We start from the raw sequence: 25,458 nt of genomic DNA on the forward strand, positions 1-25,458 counted from the left end.
TACTCATATGGACTGTGACAGGTACTCGGGTACTCATATGGACTGTGACAGGTACTAGGGTACTCAGATGGACTGTGACAGGTACTCGGGTACTCAGATGGACTGTGACAGGTAGTCAGGTACTCATATGGACTGTGACAGGTACTCAGGTACTCGGGTACTCAAATGGACTGTGACAGGTACTCAGGTGGACTGTGACAGGTACTCAGGTACTCATATGGGCTGTGACAGGTACTCAGGTACTCGGGTACTCAGATGGACTGTGACAGGTACTCAGGTACTCAAATGGACTGTGACAGGTACTCTGATACTCAGATGGACTATGACATGCACTCGGGTACTCTGATGGACTGTAACAGGTACACAGGTACTCTGACCATCTAGGTCATGGGCAGCGCTTCCTCTGGGCAATGGGCAGTGGCTTCCCCTGCGTCTCCTCCTCAGCATCATGATGGCCTCTGCCGTACGTCTCCTCCCTCCTCCTTCTAGGCGGGCCAATAGGTTCACTTCTTCTATTGGCCCATCAGGTGATGGGTGACCCACTTTCTGATTGGCTGGAAGAAGAGTCGGGAAGACAACAGTGAATATTAATTCGCTATTGTAACACAAGTGGGTGGGCACGGGCGCAGTGCCCAGCACCCTGAGCCCACCCTTTTTTTTAAGTCAATTAGAGCCTCTGGCTCTAATCACATGCTTACAATAAAAGAAAACCCATTGGATTCCATGCGTCCGGCTCCCTTCATTACGGTCCGCCACTAAATCTTTAAAAGATCTATTCTAGGTGCACGTCCTCGGCTCACCGAAGTACTGTACAGACAGATCATAAAGGTTTTATTCTGATATTTTATAGACAATTAAACAAACTACCCCAGTTGTGTGGGACTTTACGTGCAAAAAATAAAAAATTTTAAATGGAAACTTTTTTATACATTGGAATAAATAAAATTATAGAGACTTTTTAATTCGATGTATTTTTTCAGTAAAATGGCACACGATCGGGGTAGATCTAGTAATTGTCTGGAGTAGAGTACAGAAGATTTTCCACTTCTTCATACAAAGGGCTCCTCTCTGTACACAGCCCCGGCCACCCACCTGAGAAGTCTGTCCCATTGATGTGAATGGAGCGGAGAAGACCCCGCCCACCCGCAGGCTCTGTACTTTACTCTCAGTACAATCCCAGCGGCGGCCGGCCCCGCCCACAGCCAGCCGGAGATGGGCATTGAAAGCTGCGCTGTGTGAGCCGGTGCGACCACTGAGTGACAGGCTGCCTGTACTCCGCTCTGATCCCGGAGAGCCCCGGACCCCGCACACCGGCTCCACCGTCCACCGATCCGCCAACAGTGAGTACTGGGGGGAGAGATCCAGTGTACACCCCCCTATACAAGTCATAGATTACAATGTAACCAGTGAGGGATCACTGCTCTGCCAACCCATACACAGTACAGTGCTGGGGGTGTAATGTATGCATTCCATAGACAGTACAGTGCTGGGGGTGTAATGTATGCATTCCATATATTGAATAGTACTGGGGGTGCAATGTATACATCCCATAGACAGTACAGTGCTGGGGGGGGGGGGGTGTCAATATATGCATTCCATACACAGTGTATTGCTGGGGGTGTAATGTATGCATTCCATAGATAGTACAGTGCTGGAAGTGCAATATATGCATTCCATAGACAGTACAGTGCTGGGGTGCAATGTATGCATCCCATAGACAGTACAGTGCTGGGTGTGCAATGTATACATTCCATAGACAGTACAGTGCTGGGGTGCAATGTATGCATCCCATAGACAGTACAGTGCTGGGGTGCAATGTATGCATTCCATAGACAGTACAGTGCTGGGGTGCAATGTATGCATCCCATAGACAGTACAGTGCTGGGGTGCAATGTATGCATCCCATAGACAGTACAGTGCTGGGTGTGCAATGTATACATTCCATAGACAGTACAGTGCTGGGGTGCAATGCATACATTCCATAGACAGTATAGTGCTGGGGGTGCAATGTATGCATTCCATAGACAGTATAGTGCTGGGGGTGCAATGCATGCATTCCATAGATAGTACAGTGCTGGAAGTGCAATATATGCATTCCATAGACAGTATAGTGCTGGGGGTGCAATGTATGCATTCCATAGATAGTACAGTGCTGGAAGTGCAATATATGCATTCCATAGACAGTTTAGTGCTGGGGTTGCAATATATGCATTCCATAGACAGTACAGTGCTGGGGGTGCAATGTATGCATTCCATAGACAGTATAGTGCTGGGGTGCAATGTATGCATTCCATAGACAGTATAGTGCTGGGGTGCAATGTATACATTCCATAAACAGTACAGTGCTGGGGGTGTAACATATCCATTCCATAGACAGTATAGTGCTGAGGTGCAATGTATCCATTCCATAGACAGTACAGTGCTGGGGGTGTAATGTATTCATTCCATAGACAGAATAGTGCTAGGGTGCAATATATGCATTCCATAGACAGTACAGTGCTGAGGGTGCAATGTATCCATTCCATAGACAGTACAGTGCTGGGGGTGTAATGTATGCATTCCATTGACAGTACAGTGCAGGAGGTGCAATGTATCAATTCCATAGACAGAATAATGCTGGGAGTGCAATGTATGCATTCCATAGACAGTACAGTGCTGGGGGTACAATGTATGCAATCCATAAATAGTACAGTGCTGGGGGTGCAATGTATGCATTACATAGTAAGTATAGTGATGGGGGTGCAATGTATGCAACCCATAGACAGTACAGTGCTGGGGTGCAATGTATATATTCCATAGACAGAATAGTGCCGGGGGTGCAATATATGCATTCCATAGACAGTACAGTGCTGGGGGTGCAATATATGCATTCCATAGACAGTAAAGTGCTGGGGGTGCAATATATGCATTCCATAGACAGTACAGTGCTGGGGGTGCAATATATGCATTCCATAGACAGTACAGTGCTGGGGGTGCAATGTTGCAGACTTGTTAAACATTCTCTCTGTATTCTGCATAAACGGATTCTGCTGGATCCCCAGTCTGCAGCAGCGAGTGTTTTATGGAAGGGATTAGCAGAACAATGCACTCTAGTGGCTGCATACACAGAGATCAGACTTCTGTATACCATATAATATATATATTATATAAGCTGACTGTCTCCTCTTTCACACAGGGTGAACCCAGCAATCAGGAGCCAGCTCTGTCCTGGAGTTGAAGCCAGCAGCCCCCCAGACCTCCGATCATGAATGATAGAAGACAAGCATGGCTCAGAGTAACTGTCTTGCTATTCATAGCTCCAACAGTTGCTGCAATGCTCATTCCTAATGGCACACAATTAGAAGGCCTCCTGGAAAAGTACATGGACGAGGATGGAGAGTGGTGGGTCGCCAAGCAGAGAGGAAAAAGAGCCATCACTGAGAGTGACATGAAGCTCATTCTGGATCTGCATAATAAATTAAGAGGAGAAGTGTATCCACCGGCTTCGAATATGGAGTATATGGTAAGAGCCGCTTCTTTCTTTTCTTAGAGAAGTGTCCCCATTCATATACTGTGAGGCTGGGCTCACACTGCCATGACTTGGGTTCCAACTTGTGAGACCCCAAGTCACATGACATATGAAATTCCATGTCAGTCAATGAGAGCTGTCTTTATTAGAGCTACTGATTCAGTCTGACTTTAGAAAAGGTTCCTGTACTCCTTCAAAGCAACTTCTATCCCACTTGTGCTCACAGACTTTAATGAAAGTCGCCTCCAAATCAGACCCTTACCTATATTGATGTGATTTGGATCCGACATTACAGGAAGATTACCCAGGATTCCCATAAGTCGCCCGACAAGGTCGCTCTGTAAGACGCAGTAGTGTAAACTGAGCCTAAAGCTGACTACACACTTCAGCTCTTTAGCTTTTTCATTCAGCCTACAGCTGCACAGCACAGATGAATGAATCTCCTGCTGCGGCTATTGTATTCTGACAGCCTGCCCCATCAGCTGTCACAGCACCCATATGATTTGATGCAGCCGCTGTTCAGGCCAAATCCAGCTGCTAATTAGCCACAGAATCCCTTTTAAAAGTGGTAGGAGAGGTCGCCTCCCCCCAGCTCCTGCCCATCTCCGCTTTTCCGGGCTTTTTCATCCCACTAGAGAGCCTGGGATCCGATCCAGTGGTTGCGGCTATTGACAATAGAGATGTTCGGGGATCAGAACATCCCTGATCATCTCTATGGTCTTGGAGGCTGGAAGCGATGAGCATTCATTTCTTCACTTCCTTTTAGGGAAAGTATTTTTTTTATGGAATGTATGAGATCAGTGTGTGTGTGTGTTTCTTTTGTTTTTCTTAAATCCCATGCTTTTAAGGGTATAGGCAAGATCTGAGGTCTTATAGAACCCAGATGTCTCCATGAAGAGGACCTGTCATGCTTTATTGCTTTATTGCCATTGCATTATCACATGGGAGGTTTATATTTCTTGTTAGGAGGGCACAGTACAGGGTGTGAAACTGAATGCTCCCTGCAGTGCTGCACTGTGTGAAACTGTATGGAAAGAGAGGAGCTGACACATTCAGCGTGATGTCAGTAGTGGACCGGACTCGGGGGTGGGCGGGACCCAGCAGCTATCCAGCCAATGATTGGGCTGCTTAAGAAAGGGGAGGGGCCACATACACGTATTTGCCCGCCCAGATCCCATCCCATTGGCTGGTGTTGGAAAGCTGTGTCCCGCCCACGACATTCAGCCTCAATTTTGACAGCTCCTCTCTAAACACATTTTCACACACTGCGGCGCTGCTCTGCCAACAGTGTGTGGAGAAGGGAGGAGGATGTCAGAGGCTGCTGAGCTGCTCTCTTCCTGCTCCATCCCGACTACCAGACAGTGCTTTGTGTCTGGAGGCACCAGACACAGAGCAACAGAGGCACCTGTCAGTGACAAAAACCCAGGCGCCAGGGCACAACTTCTATTCGCAACGGCGACCTGGCGCCTGGGATTTGTCGAGCCCTGTATATAACTATTGGGGGGTACTACTGTGTAGGAGAGACGTTTCAGCATAGGCCTTGTCTCAAGATTTGCTCTGGATCTGTTAATATGTGGATATCAACTTGAAAGGTATTGTAAATCCATAAAACCAGATTTCTTGATCCGTTGGTCTAAATTTGCATAAACTTATAATAATAAGAATAGTTGGACAGGTTGCAAATCATTGCTGTTTGAACTGTCCAAAAATGTCAAAGGCTAAGTACCAGATATGATCTGTTAACAGGGTGGATAAAAATCTATGTTTTTTTTTTTAAATCGAAACAAAATCAGATTTTTATTTATTTTTGGATTTAAATTGGATTCTTTGGATTTAAATCGAATTTACTTTTTATTTTTATTAAATTTATTTTAATAATATGCTTTTGGAGTAAACATCTATCTATAGATAGTTTTCTATTTAAGATGAAATAATAATTTAGTTTATTCAGCATGAAATGGAGCTTAGTTATGTAGCATGAGGCTGTATATTCTACAATACTTATATTTTTAGTAAACTAATTCAATAAATGCAAGCTGAGATAACATGCACTACATTGATACATTCACACAATTTCACAGTAACCATGAGATAAAGCAAAGTTCAGAAATGTTCTTTTATCCCATTGTTTTGCAAATCCATGTACACTACAAACTGTATGATTGTTTGAAGAGAAATGCATCTGTGAAGTGTGAGGAGGAAGGGCAAGCAGTAAAAATGAAAGTGAAATCTAAGCAGCTTATAAACCTTGTGATCTTTCTGCACATAGCTTGAAGTGCTTTATTCCTTCCTTGAGGAGTAAAATGGCAGCAGGCTGTAAAAGAGACCCAATTTGGGAGTATTTACTAACCTGACAGTTTATTATTCTAAATAGAAAACCTTCATTTTGTTTGTAAATAATAAAGATTCCAACTACCAGCAAGAATAAGTCCTTACATTTAAAGAGCACCTGTCATTTCAGATCCATCATGGCAGTGCCTGTTAGCGGGCATCCACCTCACCTGCTGCCGCTATATCCCTCACCTTGTTGTGTCACTGCCACATCGCCGGCCGTATTATTAAAGTGAATGGGACTGTCAGTGAGTCAACAGCGGGACAGTTGCTTTTGAAAAATTATGTTTTAAATCAAGCCTTTTTACTAGTGATTTAAATCATGATTTGAATTGACTTGATTTAATCACTTAAGCCCATTTTGCTGGCCAAAGACCAGAGCACTTTTTGCGATTCGGCACTGCGTCGCTTTAACTGACAATTGCGCGGTTGTGTGACGTGGCTCACAAAAAAAAATTTACGTTTTTTTTCCCCCACAAATAGAGCTTTCTTTTGGTGGTATTTGATCACCTCTGCGGTTTTTATTTTTTGCGCTATAAACAAAAAAAGAGCGAAATTCTGAAAAAAAGCATTATTTTTTACTTTTTGCTATAATAAATATCCCCCAAAAATATATAAAAAAACACACTTTTTTTCCCCTCAGTTTAGGCCGATACGTATTCTTCTACATATTTTTGGTAAAAAAAATCGCAATACGCGTTTATTGATTGGTTTGCGCAAAAGTTATAGCATCTACAAAATAGGGTATAGTGTTTTATGGCATTTTTATTCATTTTTTTTTTAGTGACTGCGACATTATGGTAGACACATCGAACAATTTTGGTGCGATTAGGGACCATTCACATTTATACAGCGATCATTGTGATTAAAATTTTAAAATGCATTGATTACTGTGTAAATGTGACTGGCAGTGAAGGGGTTAACACTAGGTGGCGCTGTAGGGGTTAAGTGTGACCTAGGGATGTGTTCTAACTGTAGGGGGGATGGGCTAGCTTTGACACATCACCGATCATAGCTCCCGATCACAGGAAGCTATGATCAGTGACACTCTCACTAGACAGAACGGGGAGAGTCTTGTTTACATTAGCATCTCCCCATTCTTCCTCTCTGTGAGATGATTGCAGGTATCCCAGTAAACATCGAGTCCACGGACCCGCGATCCTACTCACAGAGCTTCCAGCCGGTGCACGCGATGGCACGATGGCAAATTCAAAGAGACGTACAGGTACGCCCATTTGCCCAGCCGTGCCATTCTACCGATGTACATCGGCGCGCAGCGGTCGGGAACCGGTTAAATCAAATCCACCCATTTCAGCTTTACAAAGGCAAAGTGGTTGTAAACCTTACATATACCCAGTGAAGGGATTGCCCTCAGGTGATCCACAGAATTAAACAAATCCTCCTACATAAGTTGTACCTGTTTATCTACAGTATTCTCTTCTCTACATCTGTGCAGTTCAAAGCTTGTCTGAGCCAGGGTCAGACTGACAACTCATGGGGCCCCCAGGCAATAGGGAAGATTATGGGGCCCCCGGGCAATAGGAGATTATGGGGCCCCCAGGCAATAGATTATGGGATTATGGGGCCACGCAGACACACAATATACACACACAGAATACACATACATACATTGGAAAGGTACTGGAGAGGCGGGGCAGCTATAATCTTGGGATTTTAAAAAAAAATACAGATTTTTACATACTGTCCCTGGTTTTATTGAGGCTGGCAACCCTGATGGGGCCCCCTAGTGGCATGGGGCTCTTGGGCAGTGCCTGAGTGCCCGAATGGTCAGTCCGCCCCTGGTCTGAGCTGTCAGAAAAAAGGGACAGAAAGCTCAAATGACACTCTGTAGAGCTCAGTGAGGAGAGCTCTGATAGCTGAGTGGAGGGAATACACAGACCTCCCTTCACACAGCACACAGGAACAGAGCTGAGGCTGTCAATCAGACTATGTGCTTTAGCACCCTCCCCTGTCACCTGTTTCATTTTGATGTCAGGAAACCTTGACAGGAGTGACTCATGCTGACTTATGTGGGCTGATAGGAGCCTTGCTGTGAGACCATCCCAGGTTGCTGTAATAGCTGAGAGGTATATGATTGCTCTTGTGCACTGTTTGAACTGTCCTTTTAAAACAAATCTGATTTAGCTCTTTCATTGTTTTTTTTTTTGTACAGACACAAATACAGTGCCTTGAAAAAGTATTCATACCCCTTGAAGATGTCCACATTTTCCATGTTACAACAAAAACCATAAATATATCATTGGGATTTTGTGTGGTAGATCAACACAGTGGCACAAAATTGTGAAGTGGAAGGAAAAGTATAAATGGTTTTCAAAATCTTTTACAAATACATATGTAAAAAATTTTGTGGTGTATTTGTATTCAGCCCCCCTGAGTCAATACTTTGTAGAATCACATTTCACTGCAATTACAGCTGCAAGTCTTTTTGGGGATGTCTCTACCAGCATTGTACATCTAGAGGGTAACATTTTTGCTGATTCTTCTTTGCAAAATAGCTCAAGCTCTGTCAGATTGGATGGAGAGCATATGTGAACAACAATTTTCAATTATTGCCACAGATTCTCAATTGGATTTAGGTCTGGACTTTGATTGGGCCATTCTAACACATGAATATGCTTTGATCTAAACCATTCCATTGTAACTCTGTATGTATGTTTAGAGTCATTGTCCTGCTGGAAGGTGAACCTCCGCCCCAGTCTCAGGTCTTTTGCAGACTCTAACAGGTTTTCTTCTATGATTGCCCTGTATTTGATGTATCCATCTACCCATCAACTCTGACCAGCTTCCCTGTCCTGCTGAAGGAAAGCATCCCTACAACACGATGCTGCCACCACCATGTTTCACAGTGGGGATGGTGTGTTCAGGGTGATGTGCAGTGTTAGTTTTCCGTCACACACAGCATTTTGCTTTTGGGCCAAAAAGTTACATTTTGGTTTCATCTGACCAGAGCACATTCTTCCACATGTTTGCTGTGACCCCCACATGACTTCTCGTAAACTGCAAGCTGGACTTCTTATGGCTTTCTTTAAACAATGGCTTTCTTCTTGTCACTCAACCCATTATCATTTTCCTTCCACTTCACAATTATGTGCAACTTTGTGTTGGTCTATTTCATATAATCCCAATAAAATACATTTACATTTTTGGTTGTACCATAAAATGTGGAAGCATGTGTTTTATGGTACCATTCATGGGATAGTAGTAGTTTCAATGGACTAAAATGGCCATGGAGTTTACTTTAAAGTATTATTAAACACTGAAATATAAAAAGTGTCTAGTGCTGCTGACCTCAGCACTTACCCGGTTTGCTGTGTGTTTTTCTGTTAGAGCTGCTTCACACTGGAACACGTGCCTTCCCAATGCGTTCTGGTTTTGACAGCTCATTCATTTCAATGGGCGGCTAAAAGTACTGAAGCATGGAAAAAGTAGTGCAGGTACTACTTTTTCAGATGGCACCACACCAAGCCGCATTGTACTGCATTTTGGGATGTCATTAACAATTAATTTGTACCCTTGCACGTTTAACCAGGTAATATGCAGTGTGAAAAAACGCACACGGAATGCATCTTTCATGCACCACGTTCCGATGTGAATCAGCCCTTAAAGCTTGTAGTTGCTCTCTACTTCGTTTTTAAAGAAAGGACTCCTCGCCAGTTCCTGCATTCATATTCCTACCACAAAGTTTGGGTAAGCAGCGCAGAGGGCTCTTGAGCAGGTGATAATAACAAGTTTAAAAGTGTTGGGCAAAATAAATAATTAAATTGTATATTGCAGAATGTTTCCTTCCTTTTAACAGAGTGGATTAATAAAAAAAAAATACAGAAATTAATGCTACTTTAAGGGATATATATATATATATATATATATATATATATATATATATATATATATACACACACTATCCTTCAAAAAACTTCCGCCTATAAAATAAAAAATAGGGACGGGTATGGGTGCTACCCTGGAAGACTTCCTAGAAAAGGAGTTACCCAGGTACCTAACTCTGTTTTCCCAAGTCGTCTTCCAGGGCAGCATCTGAGAGAATATAGCAAGAAATACTACTTGGGGGGTCTACAGACTGCAGCACCATTCCACCGAAAGATTGGTCCTGGCTGGACAGGAAATCTATTATGTAATATTTTGTAAGGGTCCTGAAGCTCGACCAGGTTACCACCTGGCAGATCTGGTCTGGCGTAGCTCCTGCGTTCTCCACATATAAAGATGGCCAGGCCCTAGTAGAATGGGCTGTGATTCCCTTGGGTGGTTGAGATTGGTAGATTTAAGAGATGCTAGTCTGATCTAACTGCTATCTCTGTGGAGCTATTGAGGCAAACCCCTTCCTCTGTCCATACTGATGTCAAAGATTTGTGAAGTGACCTCTGACTCCACTGAGAGGTTCTACATATAACTATAAAGAGCAGCAGGGAACCCCTAAATTAAATCAGTTTTAGGAATCGTACTGAAATCAATTCATCTATGGGTCATGGGAATAATGCTGCATGTGCTGAAAGACCGTAGTAAGTAACCACAAACCCCTATAGCGGTGATCAGAATGCCACCCTTAAAAGTGGCCAAAAAAAAAAACATTGCTGCAATGTTAGTTGACTTGCTAAGTGTCATTGGCCCCGGATGCACCCAGGCACCATGCAGTGAGCAGCCAATCAGGCACTGTAAGCATGGAGACGCAGCTTTCTATCCCTGGTTAGGTCTGAAAAAAAGAGATCGCCCATACCTTAGTGGGAGTGAACTACTGCAATGACTATAGACTGGAGGATAAAACAGTGTAGTAGAATCCCTAGAGGGGCGCAGGGATAAGGGCTCCTTCTTTGGTCGGCCTGGGTTGGGCTCAACCTAGGAATTGGTGACTCTCCAGCTATGACAAAGTGCACTAACGCCTTGTTTCTGGCGTTTTTTTCTGGTCACACCCCCATCCATATGATGAAGGGATGCTAGCTCATTTCCTTTAGAGCTGTTTTATTTCACGAGTTTATCTACAAGTACCCTTCACACTCCAGCTGACAAGGAGGTCGACATGACTTTTACCATCACATTATTATTCCTCAAGTTTCACTTGTCAAGCATGTTGTTTCGGTTTCTCTGTATTCTGCTTTTTGAAAATAAAATACTTTGAAAATAAAAAACAGTGTAGTAGAATTCCATGATACCTAGACTATAATTTCCACTGCAGCTCCTGATGTGTCCAAATAGCTACTTAAAGCATAGAATAACAAACAATGCCATTGACCATCAGTGTAGAAAGGGGTGACAATGCAAGCACTCTGATCACAAAAGAAAGAAATACAAAGAAATTGCTAGACCACCAATCAGTTACTACGCATATGAGCAATATGTAAAAGGACAATCATACAGTACATTCTTGCATATGCATCAAACCTGTCCTCCCATCTGAATGCAAATGTTAGGTGTTCTTCCTGTGTATTAAGTATGAGCCCCCCCTCAAGACTCTGGCGCTAGTTGTAATACTGGTATGAGTATAGTTGGGTAGCTCCCTGCCTAACCACTTACCGGCCATAGCCGAATGACAGCTACATCGCAGTTGGATAATTCTGGGAGGGCGTACAATTCCATCCTTTCAGAATCGCGCAGGAGTGTCTGTGCTTACCTGGTTGAGTTTTTCTTTTTTATACATTCCAAGTGCCACATCTGTGCCACAGCAGTGCACATCTGTGCCCCAGCAGTGCACATCTGTGCCCCAACTGTGCCACAGCAGTGCACATCTGCGCCCCATCAGCGCCCATCAGCTCTCTACAGTGCCCCATCAATACACATCATAGAATATATGTTGGGGTGTTTTCTTTCCAAAATGGGGTCATTTTGTGGGCGTTTCCATTGTCCTGGTGCTCCAGGGCCTTCAAAAGTGTGATAGGTTGTCAGTTAATGATATGTGTCATTTATGTAACTAGAACAAAAAATGTAGGTCACTGTGCTGATATTTCCCCACCAACAAGGTCTCAATTTCCCACTGACCTTTCTTCCTGCCTTAAACTGGCAATACATGACTCAGTTTTTTTTTAAACTGATTGCAAAGTTAGAAGGTTTTTTATCCTAATGCATGCTATGCATTTAAGATAAAAAGCCTTCTGTGTGCAACAGCCCCCCTAATACATAACGGAGCCCCATCTCTGTCCAGCGATCTCCACTCCAGTGTCCAGAAATGCAGCCAGCCTCTCCAGTGTCCAGCAATGCAGCCAGCCTCTCCAGTGTCCAGCAATGCAGCCTCTCCAGTGTCCAGCAATGCAGCCTCTCCAGTGTCCAGCAATGGAGCCAGCCTCTCCAGTGCCCAGCAATGCAGCCTCTCCAGTGTCCAGCAATGCAGCCAGCTGTAAACTTCCCAATCCTGAATGCACTTAAAAAGTCAAAGAACTAAAACAGACCAAAATAAGCTTATAAACATAAGGAGGTAAATTGGGGTCCTCAAACTTTTTAAACCGGGGGTCAGTTCACTGTCCCTCAGACTGTAGGGGGAGGGGCTAACCAGTGCCAATCAACGCAGCCTGACCAGTGCCCATCAATGAAGCCCGATCAGTGCAGCCTCACCCGGCGCCTAGCAATGCAGCCTCACCCGATGCCCAGCAATGCAGCCTCTCAGTGCCCAGCAATGTAGCCAGCCTCTCCAGTACCCAAAAATGTAGCCTCTTCAGTGCCCAGATCTGCTGAAATGTGGTGTCTAATATTAGCAACTGGGTTAGACTATTTAAGACTTAGAACAACAGATGATAATACTGGGAAACCAGAAACTTTCAGAAAAAGGAGAAATCTGCTAACAGTTTATGGATTTGATCATTTGATTTAAGTTTGGCTTTAGTAAAAAGGGTACAAATGACAGGTGCATCTAAAAATTAAGATGAATAAATTCCATATTATCTCAAACAATTTGAACACCATTTTGACCAAGGTATTCCCAAGTCTTTTGAGTTCAGCAGGTTAATGGCAACTAAGCCCAGGAGAAGTAAGCCATCTGGATTTGCCCACCAGAACCTTTGCAACTGCAAATGAGATAAGGAATCTGCATTTTCATTGGTAACACTGGGTACATGCTTAGCCTTCAGCAAAATATTTACATTTCGTGCAACAGAGAACCAAAAATGTATGTAGCCTAACCACTAATTCTGATCTGGACAATTGAATAATAATGGTGAAAACCACACCTTTGTCAGAATGCCAAACACCCATCAACAATGACGGGAAACATCTCTCTAGATAAACCAAAAATGCACAAAATATCTAGAACTGAGATTTCTAGAGATGCCATTGGGAAGCACATTGATGTCATGCTAAAAAGGCACTAAAACCTACCAAACCCAACATGTCTTTGAATAAACCAACATCAAAGATTTCAATGAAATCTCACTACCATATGGTACACCCTTTAAAGAGAACCAAAAATGAATTCCCAACTCTTAAACCCTCTTTATGGCACAAGTAATGAAAATATGAGTGTAAGCTCACTGAAGCCCTCTAGTAGGCAAAGCTGAGCCACGAGAAAATATTGCAGTGGTAATAACTGTTATGAGCAATACATTTTTTGAATGGCATCCATTCATCCAGTGTATACTATTATGAAACTGTGATTGTCGACAACTATTATATGATACAGATGTAATGTGATTGGCCCTGTCTGTACCATGTGATCACTGATCAACCACAGAGATCAACACAAAAGTACACAATTAATGGCTATGAATGAAAGCCATTTATTGTGTACAACTGCCATGTAATCTGTGATTGGACAAAGGGATCACATGGTACTGACAGCAACACGGTACACTGATTTGTCATCCATTGTGTCTGGTGGCCAGAGTGGGTGACAGATCGTGCCACAGCATGGCTTGGTCCTGGAAGGACATGCTATAATGTACTATAGGCTCGGTGGGAAGCAGTTAAGGCCTGATTCACATGGGCTTCAGCTTGTATATGAGCAGTGTGAACAGGAAGCTTTGATAAAGCATTTGCAGAGCTTTCAGCAAGCTTTTTGTTGAGTCTTTTAAAGTACCATTCAGCTCCAGTTTGAAAATGCTGAACACAGATCCTAATGGGAGGGCTGATTGCCACTTTTAGCAAGCTGCTAGCAGGTTACAGCAAGCTTTCAAGAAGTGCTGAAGCCTGCTAGCATTTTGTTTAATCACTTACTGGGCACTTTTATCCACTTCCTGCCCAGGCCAATTTTCAATTTTCAGCACTGTCGTACTTTGAATGACAATTGCGTGGTCATGCAACAATGTACCCAAACCACATTTTTATATTTTTCATGAGATGTTCGCAGGAACACTCGTCCCTGTTCTGTCTCTCATGCTCTCGATTGCTCGTGGCCGGCGGTCATGAAAGCACCTGCAAAGTCTGCTTTCAGAAAATGCACTGTCTAATAGAATTCAATGGCAGTACACCTTAAATCGTTGGTAAAACGCACATACAATCAGGCTGCGGCCAAACCACAGTGCACACAGTGTGAACCTAATGTAACCGTGGAAGAGACAGTCTGTAAAGCTGTCCAGTATAGCAGTGGGGGAAATCTGACAGCCAATTCACCAGCTGACAGCGTGCAGCTTCAATCCACCAGAGAAGGACACTTACTTTCTGTGTGTAAGCAGTAGGCGCTCTGTAGAGGTCTAACATGCGCCCAGTTGAGTCACCCTATACTGCAAGCAATAAAGCTCACACTTCCTGCTGATTGAAAAGCTCTGGCTTTCATTCATTAGGGGCCACGTTGAACCTCTGCAGAGAGGCCATTACTTCCACACAGAGAGCAAGGGTCCTTTCTTTCAGCATGCTGGCAGGGGACTGGCTTTTCTACTCGGGATGTGGCTGTTTTCTATAGAAAACAAATTATTAACCACTTGCCAACCAGCCGCCATCATTAGCGGGATAGCGGGATAGTAGGTGAGCACGTGCCCCAGCTGCACAGTAGGGGTGCTGATGCTCGTGACCGACGGCCACGTGCTTCCCTGGTGTGTTTTTTTACATTTTCTATTGATTAACCTGTTAGTACTGATGGCATACAGATATGCGGCTTTTCGGCGGATGGGCCTTGGCACAGAGCAGCTGGATATTTGCGTGCAACATTGCAAAACCAGCTGTGCCAAGAGTATCTGTCCACTTCCAGCACAGTTACCAGCGGCTAACAGCTTCCAATCACTTCTTGTGATCGAGAAATTTCTAATCATGTGACCCCTGTGACCGTAAATCACATTGGTCACATGATCATAGACCCCACCCCACCTCCTGGCATCTGAAAACCCTCAAAGAGCCAGGAGGCGCTTGGGCCAAAGGGTTAATTATCATATTGGGTTTGAGGTGGCAGGCCACATCAGACGGCTCCATGGGTCATATATGGCCCACGGGCCAACCACCCTTGTTCTAGGTTATGAAGCACTGGTAATACAACTCAAGGCTTAACTCCACAAGGTAGCAGTGCTGCAGATGAACCATTGTGCTGTCATTAATGAATACTGAAGTTAGCATTAGAAACCTTTAAAATTGAAGTTTAATCAGCTTATGCTTTGCCTTGCCTGGTTCTTTCTTTCGCCCCTCATCAACATTCCAATTAAACTATTAAATAAAACTCTTCTGTCTTTATTCCTCATTTTAGATCCAGGCATGTGCTTCTTTATACAATGGAGGCAGATCATGGCTGGTAGGAAGACCCAGTAGGGTGCTGTACAGAGCTTCCTGAAAACATGAAGCTGTGGTAATGCCCACATTTCATGCTGAGCCTCCATGATTAAAAGAGCTAAATACAATAAATGAAAGAAGTTTTGTACAGAGCAGCCTGTATACTCCTCTTCTTGGGTCCCACACCGGTGCAGCTGGCCCCTCCCTCCTGCCGGGTGCCCAAGCAGGCACGCAGTCCTTTCACATAGATAGAGCTGTGGCTTAGCCCCCCCCCCTCTCTCTCCTGATTGGCTCACTAGCTGTGATTGACAACACCGGGAGCCAAGGCTCCCGTGGACATCACTGGATTGAGAGGGGGCTCAGGTAAGTATTGGGGGGGGGGGGGGCGCTGCACACAGAAGTTTTTTTTACCTTCCTGCCTAGAATGCGAGAAGGTAAAAATACTTTGTGCCTTTATGACCACTTGAAGTTTAGCTTTAAAGTGGTAGTGAACTCAAAATGTTTAAATCTGCTGACAGGCAGGGTTTATATAACAGCAGAGACCCTAGAGGTCTCTTCTCCAGGAAGGCGGGGAATCCCTGGTATGGATCTTTTTGAGTGAAAATTGGAGTGTGAAGAAGTCCCACATACAGCAGTGTAGCTAGGGTGATTTTCCCCAGAAGTGCTTTGTCTGCATTTTTCCCAGCCACCTTTCTAAGAAGTGAGTTGATCCATGGAGGTGACTCTTGTAGCCTTCACTTTGGTGGGGTTGGCTTTCTGAACTAATGGCTTTATCCAGCAAGGATCTCTTCATGATTTTGCATAGCATAGGGTGGTACTGAGGCCATGTTTTTTCTTTTGTCTAGGGTAGTTTCGCCCAAAGGAAATTTCCTTCTGTTGTCTGGATGTGGTTTGGGCTGGAAAATCTATCTCTCAGCCTCTGCTTATTTCAGACTGAGTATTACCTCCTTTTTTTTCTCAAGATGGACCCTGCACTGATGTTCTAGTTCCACCATCTTTAGGTGACTCAAACAGACCATCATCCAACCTCATGGTCTACTCTAGGGTTCAGGTTTTATCCTCTCCTGACAAGACACACTACTAAATCTGTGAGTGCTTCCTGAGCTTTTTGGCTCAAAATTAATGTTTTGTGAAGTAGAGCTGCACAATTAATTTTTAAAAATTGCGATCTCGATTCAACCCCCTCACGATCTCTATTGCAGAGTTTCCCGATTCCTTCATGTAACAAGTGTAGAGAGTTCTCTGCTCACTCAGCTGTCAAAAGAAAAAAAACTGGGAAGTCTGACACGTTTTTAACAACATTGTCCATGCTAGTAGATAACTAGAAACATTGTAACTCTTCCTCTTAGATCAAAGGTATAAACATATGTGTGTAAATGCAGAAAGTTTAACCACTTAAATGCTAAACCTTTTTCTGCCACTTGTTTCTTACAAAGATAAAATCTGTATTTTTTGCTAGAAAATGACTTGGAACACCCCCAAACATTATATATATATATTTTTTAGCAGAGACCCTAGGGAATAAAATGGTGATTGCAATATTTTATGTCACACTGTATTTGCACAGTGGTCTTTCAAACTCAATTTTTTGGGGAAAAATACATTTCAATTTATAAAAAAAAAAAAAAATGAAACAGTAAAGTTAGCCCAATTTTTTTGTTTAATGTGAAAGATGATGTTTTGCCACAAGAATCGTGATCTATCTTTTAAGCAAAAAAAAGTCATTCTCATTTTAGCCAGAATCGTGCAGCTCTAATCTGAAGCCAGCTTTGGATATAAAACCTTTCAAGCAGGCTCTGAACAGCAGCCAGTACACAGATTTGCTGTTTTGTCCTAGGCCTGTGCACATTTGATTGCTGTTTGCCTAAAACACAGTTGGATTACTCTTGAACATTCTTAGGTTAAATTCTCTCTGTGTGTCTAAAACAAGGAGAGCACATTTGCAAATGAGTCATTTAGGTAGTCAGAACGGCTATCCCAATTTCTTTATGAGCCCAGGATAGAAGGCATCAGTGCACAAATCACTTTATGGATCTTACAATTAGTTCAAACAGCCTGCTATATGGTCATGTTAGAGCCATCACGAATAATTGCTGCACATTCGACTAAGAAGTATCTGTACATCATCGGTACCTTGCGCAGGGTGCCGATGGATAAGAAGGACAGCCAACTGGTCCCCTTATTGCATGCTCCTTCAAAGCTACTAATGGGCTCAGCAGTCCACACTGCAGATGATATTGTCAGGAACCTCCCTCATTTCCTTATAAAATTTGATTTTTTTAAGCTTCCCACCCTGGTGGAAAGTTATTGGTCTACCACATGTACATTGTATACTGCCATGTTGGCACCAGGAAAATGGAAAATGTTGTCAAATACTTACCATTCTTTTCCTTTCTTTGCCCTAATTGGACAAACTGAACCCTCCCAGTTCCTAGCTCTTTACAGAGAATGAGCTGTTATGTGGGCATCTTTTTATAGTTTTGCACTGCAAAATGTAGGTGGGGCTGCTACCATGGGTTGGTGCCTGGAAAGTAAAATTTATGGTAAGTACTTGATACAATTTTACCATAGGTTTACAATTTTATTTTGTATAATATGCTTGTGTGATAAACATGAAATGCATAAAATAGAGATTAATTGAGCAACACAATAGCAGCTTGTCTTACATTCTGTTGTAAATTGCACATTGAACTACTAATTCTTGTAATAACACTAAGCAGCCTATGGAGGCCATATGAAGATATTCATATTTACTCTATATATGATTTTATTAACTTTTTTTTACATGACAATAAATATAGTATGTGCAGAAAAAGTATTTAAGGTTCAATTCACAAAGATTTAAAGCTAAGTTTACACATGTGCCACACCTTGCTGCCTATCTGAAAAGTGATCGGCGGTGAATTGCTTTTCAGCGGCATTTGACAGATGGTGAGGAGTTGATATGTAGGCTCCTTGCCACCTGTTTGAACCCTGCAACCCATGCACCACATCCATGTGGATTGTACACGGCTGCAGGAAAGTCGAGACCAGAACCCTATTCACTTGAAGCGACAGTGGATGAGATTTCTGCCGCAAATCATCACAACATTTGTACAACCTCATTCAGCTGTTTTTAGAGCTTAAGGGAGAGCAGTCTGGGGACAGTAAAATTGTAGCTCAACCCCTTGTTTTTCCCCACCATGTAAACTAACCTTAAGCCCCCGTACACACGGTCGGAGATTCCGATAACCAAATCCATCGGAGTTATTCAGACGGATTAATTCCGGAAGAGGTCCGGAAGTGATGTTGCATACACGCGGTCGGACTCAGTTGTCGGAAAATCCGATTGTACATAACGTGATGACGTTATTTTGTTAGGACGGGACTACGTTCAGGCTAGTAGCCAATAGCTTTGGTCTAGGAATTTGATCTGAGCATGCGTGGCACTTTGTCCGTCGGAGTAGGCTACACATGATCGGAGTATGTCCGATCGGAGCATTTCGTCAGAAAATTTTAAGTTGGAAAAGTTGGTCCGTCGGATATTCAGTCCGATGCAGACCACACACAGTCGGAAAACCCGACAAGACGGTCTGATAGGAAACATTCCGTCGGAATCTCCGACCGTGTGTATAAGGGCTTATGGAAGGATAAGGAGCTTTATTTTATGTGACTATCATTTTCAAATCCTATTGGACTTATAACTAAAAATAACTCCCCTTCTTTTAAAATAATAATTTTTCCTGGTGTGTTAGCTGTGTGAATTGAGCCTGTTTTCTCTGTAACAAATTCACCCCCTACATTTCCAATAATTTGAAAAGTTGGATGACTACTGGGACTCCACAGGCAACTGTTTTTCCATGGTCCTCCATCCATTCCTCACTAGTTGGGGTCTCCAAAAATTTTTGGAAAACCATTTATTATTTTTCTTCCACTTCATACTTATGTGCCACTTTGTGTTGGTCCATCATATAAAATCCCAATAAAATACATTTACCGTATATACTCGAGTATAGGCCGACCCGAATATAAGCCGAGGCCCCCAATTTACCCCCAAAAAACTGGAAAAAATTATTGACTCGTGTATAAGCCGAGGGTGAGACATGCCTGTCCATCCCTGTGTGTCCGTCCATCCCTGTGGGTCCATCCATCCCTGTGTGTGTGTCCGTCCATCCCTGTGTGTGTGTCCATCCATCCATCCCTGTGTGTGTGTCCATGCATCTGTGTGTGTGTGTGTGTGTGTGTGTGTGTGTGTGTGTGTGTGTGTGTGTGTGTGTCCATGCAGCCTACCTGTGTCCAGCCTGCCTGTGTCCGTCCAGCCTGCGTCCCGTCCAGCCTGCGTCCCGTCCAGCCTGCGTCCCGTCCCGGCCCGGCCCGGCCCGTCCCGGCCCGTCCCGGCCCGTCCCGGCCCGGCCCGTCCCGTCCCGAGCCGAGCCTCCGTCCTTCAGCTCTTCGTCGGCGGCCATTCTAGGATTCAAAAGCCGCGCCTCCGTCGGTGATAGGCGGAACACTCAATTTCCCACTGACTGCTGTTCCGCCTATCGGATGTCCGTGATAGGCGGAACACTCAATTTCCCAGCAGCCTGTGTTCCGCCTATCACGGGCATCGTCTCATCCTCGTCCGTAGTACGAGGATGAGACGATGCCCGTGATAGGCGGAACACAGGCTGCTGGGAAATTCAGTGTTCCGCCTATCACAGGCGAAGGCGGAGCCGGAGGCGCGGCTTTTGAATTCTAGAATGGCCGCTGTCTGTCTGCTCGATACGCTGATCGAGCGGGCAGACAGCGATGACTCGAGTATAAGCCGAGGGGGGCACTTTCAGCCTCAAAAAAGAGGCTGAAAATCTCGGCTTATACTCGAGTATATACGGTACGTTTCTGGTTGTAGCATGACAATATGTGGAAAATTTCAAGGGGGATGAATACTTTTTCAAGGCACTGTAACTATGTAAAAAGTACCTTACCTCGAATCCTTCTTTAAAGGCCAGAGCTAAGATTGACATATACAGAAAAAGTCAAAATTTTCATCTGATCTCAGCTGCCCGTATCTCTGGACCTACCGTTCGTTTTAGCAAGCAGTTTTCAATTAACATCCATGTGTGTGTTTTTTATTTTTTTATTTCATTGTATTCTTAGTTTGCATTGTTAGATTTGTGACAGGTGTACTTTAAATACATTTTCATCTCATCAATCTGGATGACAAATAATTAGGCAAAACCTATCAATGTAGTATTTGACGTTTTTGACAGTAATGAGGTTGGGAACTGATTTAAACAGACTCTGACAGTGCTTGAATTACAGGGAATTTGGATGACTCTCTGGTAAGGTGATCTCCCTCTTCTCACATTTTTTGCATTTAAGCAGCTGATACTTTCCAACTTGAGTATGTTTACTTTTTACACATTGACCGTGGTGGGAATCTGATTTATTATGAAGCCAAAATTGGACATATGAAATATTTACCAGTTAGATTGACTTACATTTTGTTTGTCAGTTTAAATACAATTTTTATAGGATCCATCTGAAATTAAGGCAAATGTAAATGAAAAAGGTGCACAAAAAGCACTGAAAACCTGACCGATTTTTAATCTATCAGTTTACACCCAATACTGACAAATGTTTTGACTGGCATTTTTCTTTAACCTCTTAGCGCCGATGCCTCCTGGCTGTTTAAGGGGCTTATGACGCTGGGAGGCGGGGCTTACGTTATCCAAAAAACTCCTGATCACATGGAGCTAGCGTGAGCTTTCGGTTAGGACGGTAACTGTGCCAGGCAGCAACTTGTGCAAATATGCGGCCCCTCAGCAGTAAGGATCAGGTGCTGAGAGGCCACATATTTGCATAGAACCAAGGGGTTAAATTAAACTAGTTTAGCCATATGCAAAGTAGAATTTACTAGGAGTGGGGGAACCAGCAGTGTCACCAATGAAAGCTATATTGTTTTACACAGTGTTGTCAGTCTAACACTGAAGATGCTTACAGGAGGGAAGAGTCCATAGTGCTGCTATGCTTTTATTGTGCAATCACAGGCTGTGGGCATAAGAGGTGACATAATTATATTCCCCCTAAAGTAGAGCTATAGGATATTTGTTTTTCTCATTTTGGATAGAGTAAAGGTGGGCTATAACCCCTGTCAGATTTTTTTTTTCAACATCTGTGTCCCATTGCAGAGATTTCCCTTAACTTCTTGTCCCATAGACAAACAGGAAGTGAGTGAAAATCCCTGAAAATGAAGGCAATTCCTTGCGGCCCCCCAGGTCACCAGAACTAGTGTCCCCATTGAAAGATTTCCCCTTTTTTACTTTTCTGGGGACAACCCAAAATTTGGGTGTTTTCGTTTACTTTCAGTTTCAGTGATAATGGTAAACAATACAAACAGAGAACGAATCTCCCTAATGGGGACATGGACAGCAATAAAAATGGACATGTCTTCTCCATCTCCACTCTATCCAAAACTAAAAAATTTTTTGCCTTTATTTATACTTTAATAACTAACATAGTTACCAGCTCTGTGCAATGGTTTTGCACAGAGCAGCCCCTATACTCCTCGGCTCCCCTGCTGACACTCCTGGCCCCACCTCCTGCTAAGTGCTCACTATAGCAAGCTGCATACAGAGTGCTGTTCGGCACTGCCCTACCCTGTCCCCACTGCCTCCTCATTGGCTGTGATTGACAGCAGTGGGATTCATTTGGAAGATGTGTGTGTGTGTGTGTGAATACACTATATTGTGAAAAATATTGTGATGCCTGCCTTTGCACGCACACACTTTACGTGAACTTTAATGGCATCCAAGTCTTAGTCCATAGGGTTCAATATTGAGATGGCCCACCCTTTGCAGTTATAACAGCTTCAACTCTTCTGGGATGGCTGTCTACAAGGTTTAGGAGTGTCTATGGGAATGTTTGACCATTCTTCTATAAATGTATTTGTGAGGTCAGGCAGTGATGTTGGACAACAACGCCTGACTCGCAGTCTCTGCTCTAGTTAATCCCAAAGGTGTTCTATCAGGTTGAGAGCAGGCCAGTTAAGTTTATCCACCCCAAACTTGCTCATCCATGTCTTTATGAACTTTTTTTGATCGTTTGCTTTAAAAAAACAAATGTTTTACTTCTGCCCTGGACCATAAATGATGTCACTCCGTACCTCCAAGCCCATTGAGGCTATCGGAGACTAACTAGTCTCTCAGTGCCTATATTACCAGCCGGCCGCAACGCTGGATCATTTCTTGGGTGTGTCACTGAAACTGGAAAGCCCGAGAAACACCGGCGAGCGACGGAATGAGAATGAAGAGGGGGGGCCCTCCCACGGCTTAAAAAAGCGATCCAGTGACTAAAGATAAATGTGGCCAATTATGGCTCTCCTCTCTGCCGGCGCTGTGATTGGCCAAGTATGCGGGGTCACAGTGCATGCTTGGCCAATCATGAGCCAGCAATGCACTGCGATGGCGTAGTGCATTGTGGGCCATTCGTGCCACACGAATTTGGTGCGAACGGTCCACAAAGTTCTGAATTCGCCGAACAAACGAACGGCCGATGTTCGAGTCGACCACCAAGCTTATCCCTTTTGTATATATGTGTGTGTGTGTGTGTGTATATATTATACTGTATGTATGTGTAATAAAATGTTTTATATATATATATATATATATATATATATATATATATATATATATATATATATATATATAATGTGTAGTGTGGTTAACAAGGCAAGGGTTCACATATTCTTTAATGTGAATATGGTATATAGTTTGTCCTCTTGGTCTAGAAATCTGAGTTGTGAACCTTTTATAGCGTTAATGATGATGCATATAATGTAAAGAGGTAGCTTCTTATATCCATCTACTTCACTGTATCCATGTGCATTCAATTTTCAAGAAAAGCTGGGCAGAGAGGAAATAATACTCTCTTCCTTTCCACTTGTACTATATAAGGAAATCCTGCTGATTACTTTTGGATTTTGTCCAATCGACATGTTCGTGACTAGAAACTCCTAAGTTCTAACATTTGCAGCATTGCAGTTCTTTCTTCAACCTGCTGAAAGTGAGAATGAGAGGGGAAAAAAGACTAATTGGCCTTGTCACGTTTACCAGCTAAAATCCATTTCAGTCTTATTTCTTAAAAGCAAAACTTTCCAATAATTGCATGTGTGGGACATATGTTTAGCATTTTAAATGTTGTTTATAGCGATACTGGAAAAAAAAAATCCCACTGCTACTAACTTGTTTAAAGTTGGCTAAAATAGCACAAATATTATGCACAGGGAGGATAGAATTCGGTTTCCCTTAAAAAAAATAAAAAAAAATGGTTTGAAGAACTTTCAGCCTTGGAGTCATGTAATTCTATCTTCATTTTTTTTTTCTTACTGGTCTTGACTTTGTAATAAATTGAAGTAAAAATATTGTGGTGGTATTTCCATGAACTAAGCTGAGAACAGAACAAAATGCTGCGAGTATGTTATGTTTCTATGAACTGAGTCAAGAATATAATGTTGCCTCGGTTATATGGCTCTCCAATATCCACAATGCATATAGTCAGCTATATTATGGCTTTCAAATGATGTCCATTTACTATAAAGGGATAAAATCAACACCCTCCCCACCTGTTCAGAAAACAAAAAAGCTTAGATCAGATGATCATCCATTGTGGCGTGTTATTCTCCTGGGAGGTGGAGAGTTACATGCATGTGCGCTAACTTATAGCCAAAGATAACCCTGTCTGAAGGGAGGCCTGCAGGTAAATTAGTCTATTCTACCCTCTCACAAGGCACGTTTGTGTTTAGGTATATAATGGGTAAAATGAATATGGAACACATCACCATTTTTCTAGGTAAATATATTTCTGAAGCTGGTATTGACATGACATTTTCATGATGTATAACGACCCATGCAATCCATACAAAGGAATCAAAACAAATATGTTCAGAAATAAAGTTACAGTGCCTTACGAAAGTATTCGGCCCTCTTGAACTTTTCAACCTTTTGCCACATTTCAGGCCTCAAACATAAAGATATAAAATTTGTATTTTTTGTGAAGAATCACCAACAAGTGAGACACAATTGTGAAGTGGAACGAAATCTATTGGATTTTTGAAACTTTTTTAACTAATAAAAAAATGAAAAGTGGGGCGTGCAAAATTATTCGGCCCCCTTGTGTTAATACTTTGTAGAGCCGCCTTTTGCTGCGATTACAGCTGCAAGTCGCTTGGGGTATGTCTCTATCAGTTTTGCACATCGAGAGACTGAAATTCTTGCCCATTCTTCCTTGTAAAACAGCTTGAGCTCAGTGAGGTTGGATGGAGAGCGTTTGTGAACAGCAGTTTTCAGCTCATTCCACAGATTCTCGATTGGATTCAGGTCTGGACTTTGACTTGGCCATTCTAACAACTGGATACGTTTATTTGTAAAAACAATTCCTTTGTAGATTTTGCTGTATGTTTGGGATCAGTGTCTTGTTGGAAGATAAATCTCCGTCCCAGCTTTAGGTCTTTTGCAGACTCCAACAGGTTTTCATCCAGAATGGTCCTGTATTTGGCTGCATCCATCTTCCCCTCAATTTTAACCATCTTGCCTGTCTCTGCTGAAGAAAAGCAGGCCCAAACCATGATGCTGCCACCACCATGTTTGACAGTGGGGATGGTGTGTTGAGGGTGATGAGCTGTGTTGCTTTTACGCCAAACATATCGTTTTGCATTGTGGGCAAAAAGTTCGATTTTGGTTTCATCTGACCAGAGCACCTTCTTCCACATGTTTGGTGTGTCTCCCAGGTGGCTTGTGGCAAACATTAGACGAGACTTTTTATGGATATCTTTGAGAAATGGCTTTCTTCTTGCCACTCTTCCATAAAGGCCAGATTTGTGCAGTGTACGACTGATTGTTGTCCTATGGACAGACTCTCCCACCTCAGCTGTAGTTCTCTGCAGTTCATCCAGAGTGATCATGGGCCTCTTGGCTGCATCTCTGATTAGTCTTCTCCTTGTCTGAGCTGAAAGT

At 43.1% G+C, this 25,458-nt stretch overlaps 1 protein-coding gene across 1 annotated transcript in view; it reads left to right on the plus strand.

Moving 5' to 3' along the window:
* Nucleotides 1–1,199: 1,199 nt before the first annotated feature.
* Nucleotides 1,200–25,458, plus strand: part of CRISPLD1 (cysteine rich secretory protein LCCL domain containing 1) — a 104,413-nt gene continuing 80,154 nt past the window's right edge. The window contains exons 1-2 of the mRNA XM_077492888.1: nucleotides 1,200–1,340; nucleotides 3,176–3,502. Coding sequence (XP_077349014.1) covers nucleotides 3,245–3,502 — 258 coding nt within the window. The 5' untranslated portion in view covers nucleotides 1,200–1,340; nucleotides 3,176–3,244. The remainder of the gene's footprint in view (nucleotides 1,341–3,175; nucleotides 3,503–25,458) is intronic.

Source organism: Lithobates pipiens, unplaced genomic scaffold, assembly GCF_037356315.1.
Source record: "Lithobates pipiens isolate NorthernLeopardFrog02 unplaced genomic scaffold, aLitPip1_a1.2 Scaffold_19, whole genome shotgun sequence".
NCBI lineage: Eukaryota > Metazoa > Chordata > Amphibia > Anura > Ranidae > Lithobates > Lithobates pipiens.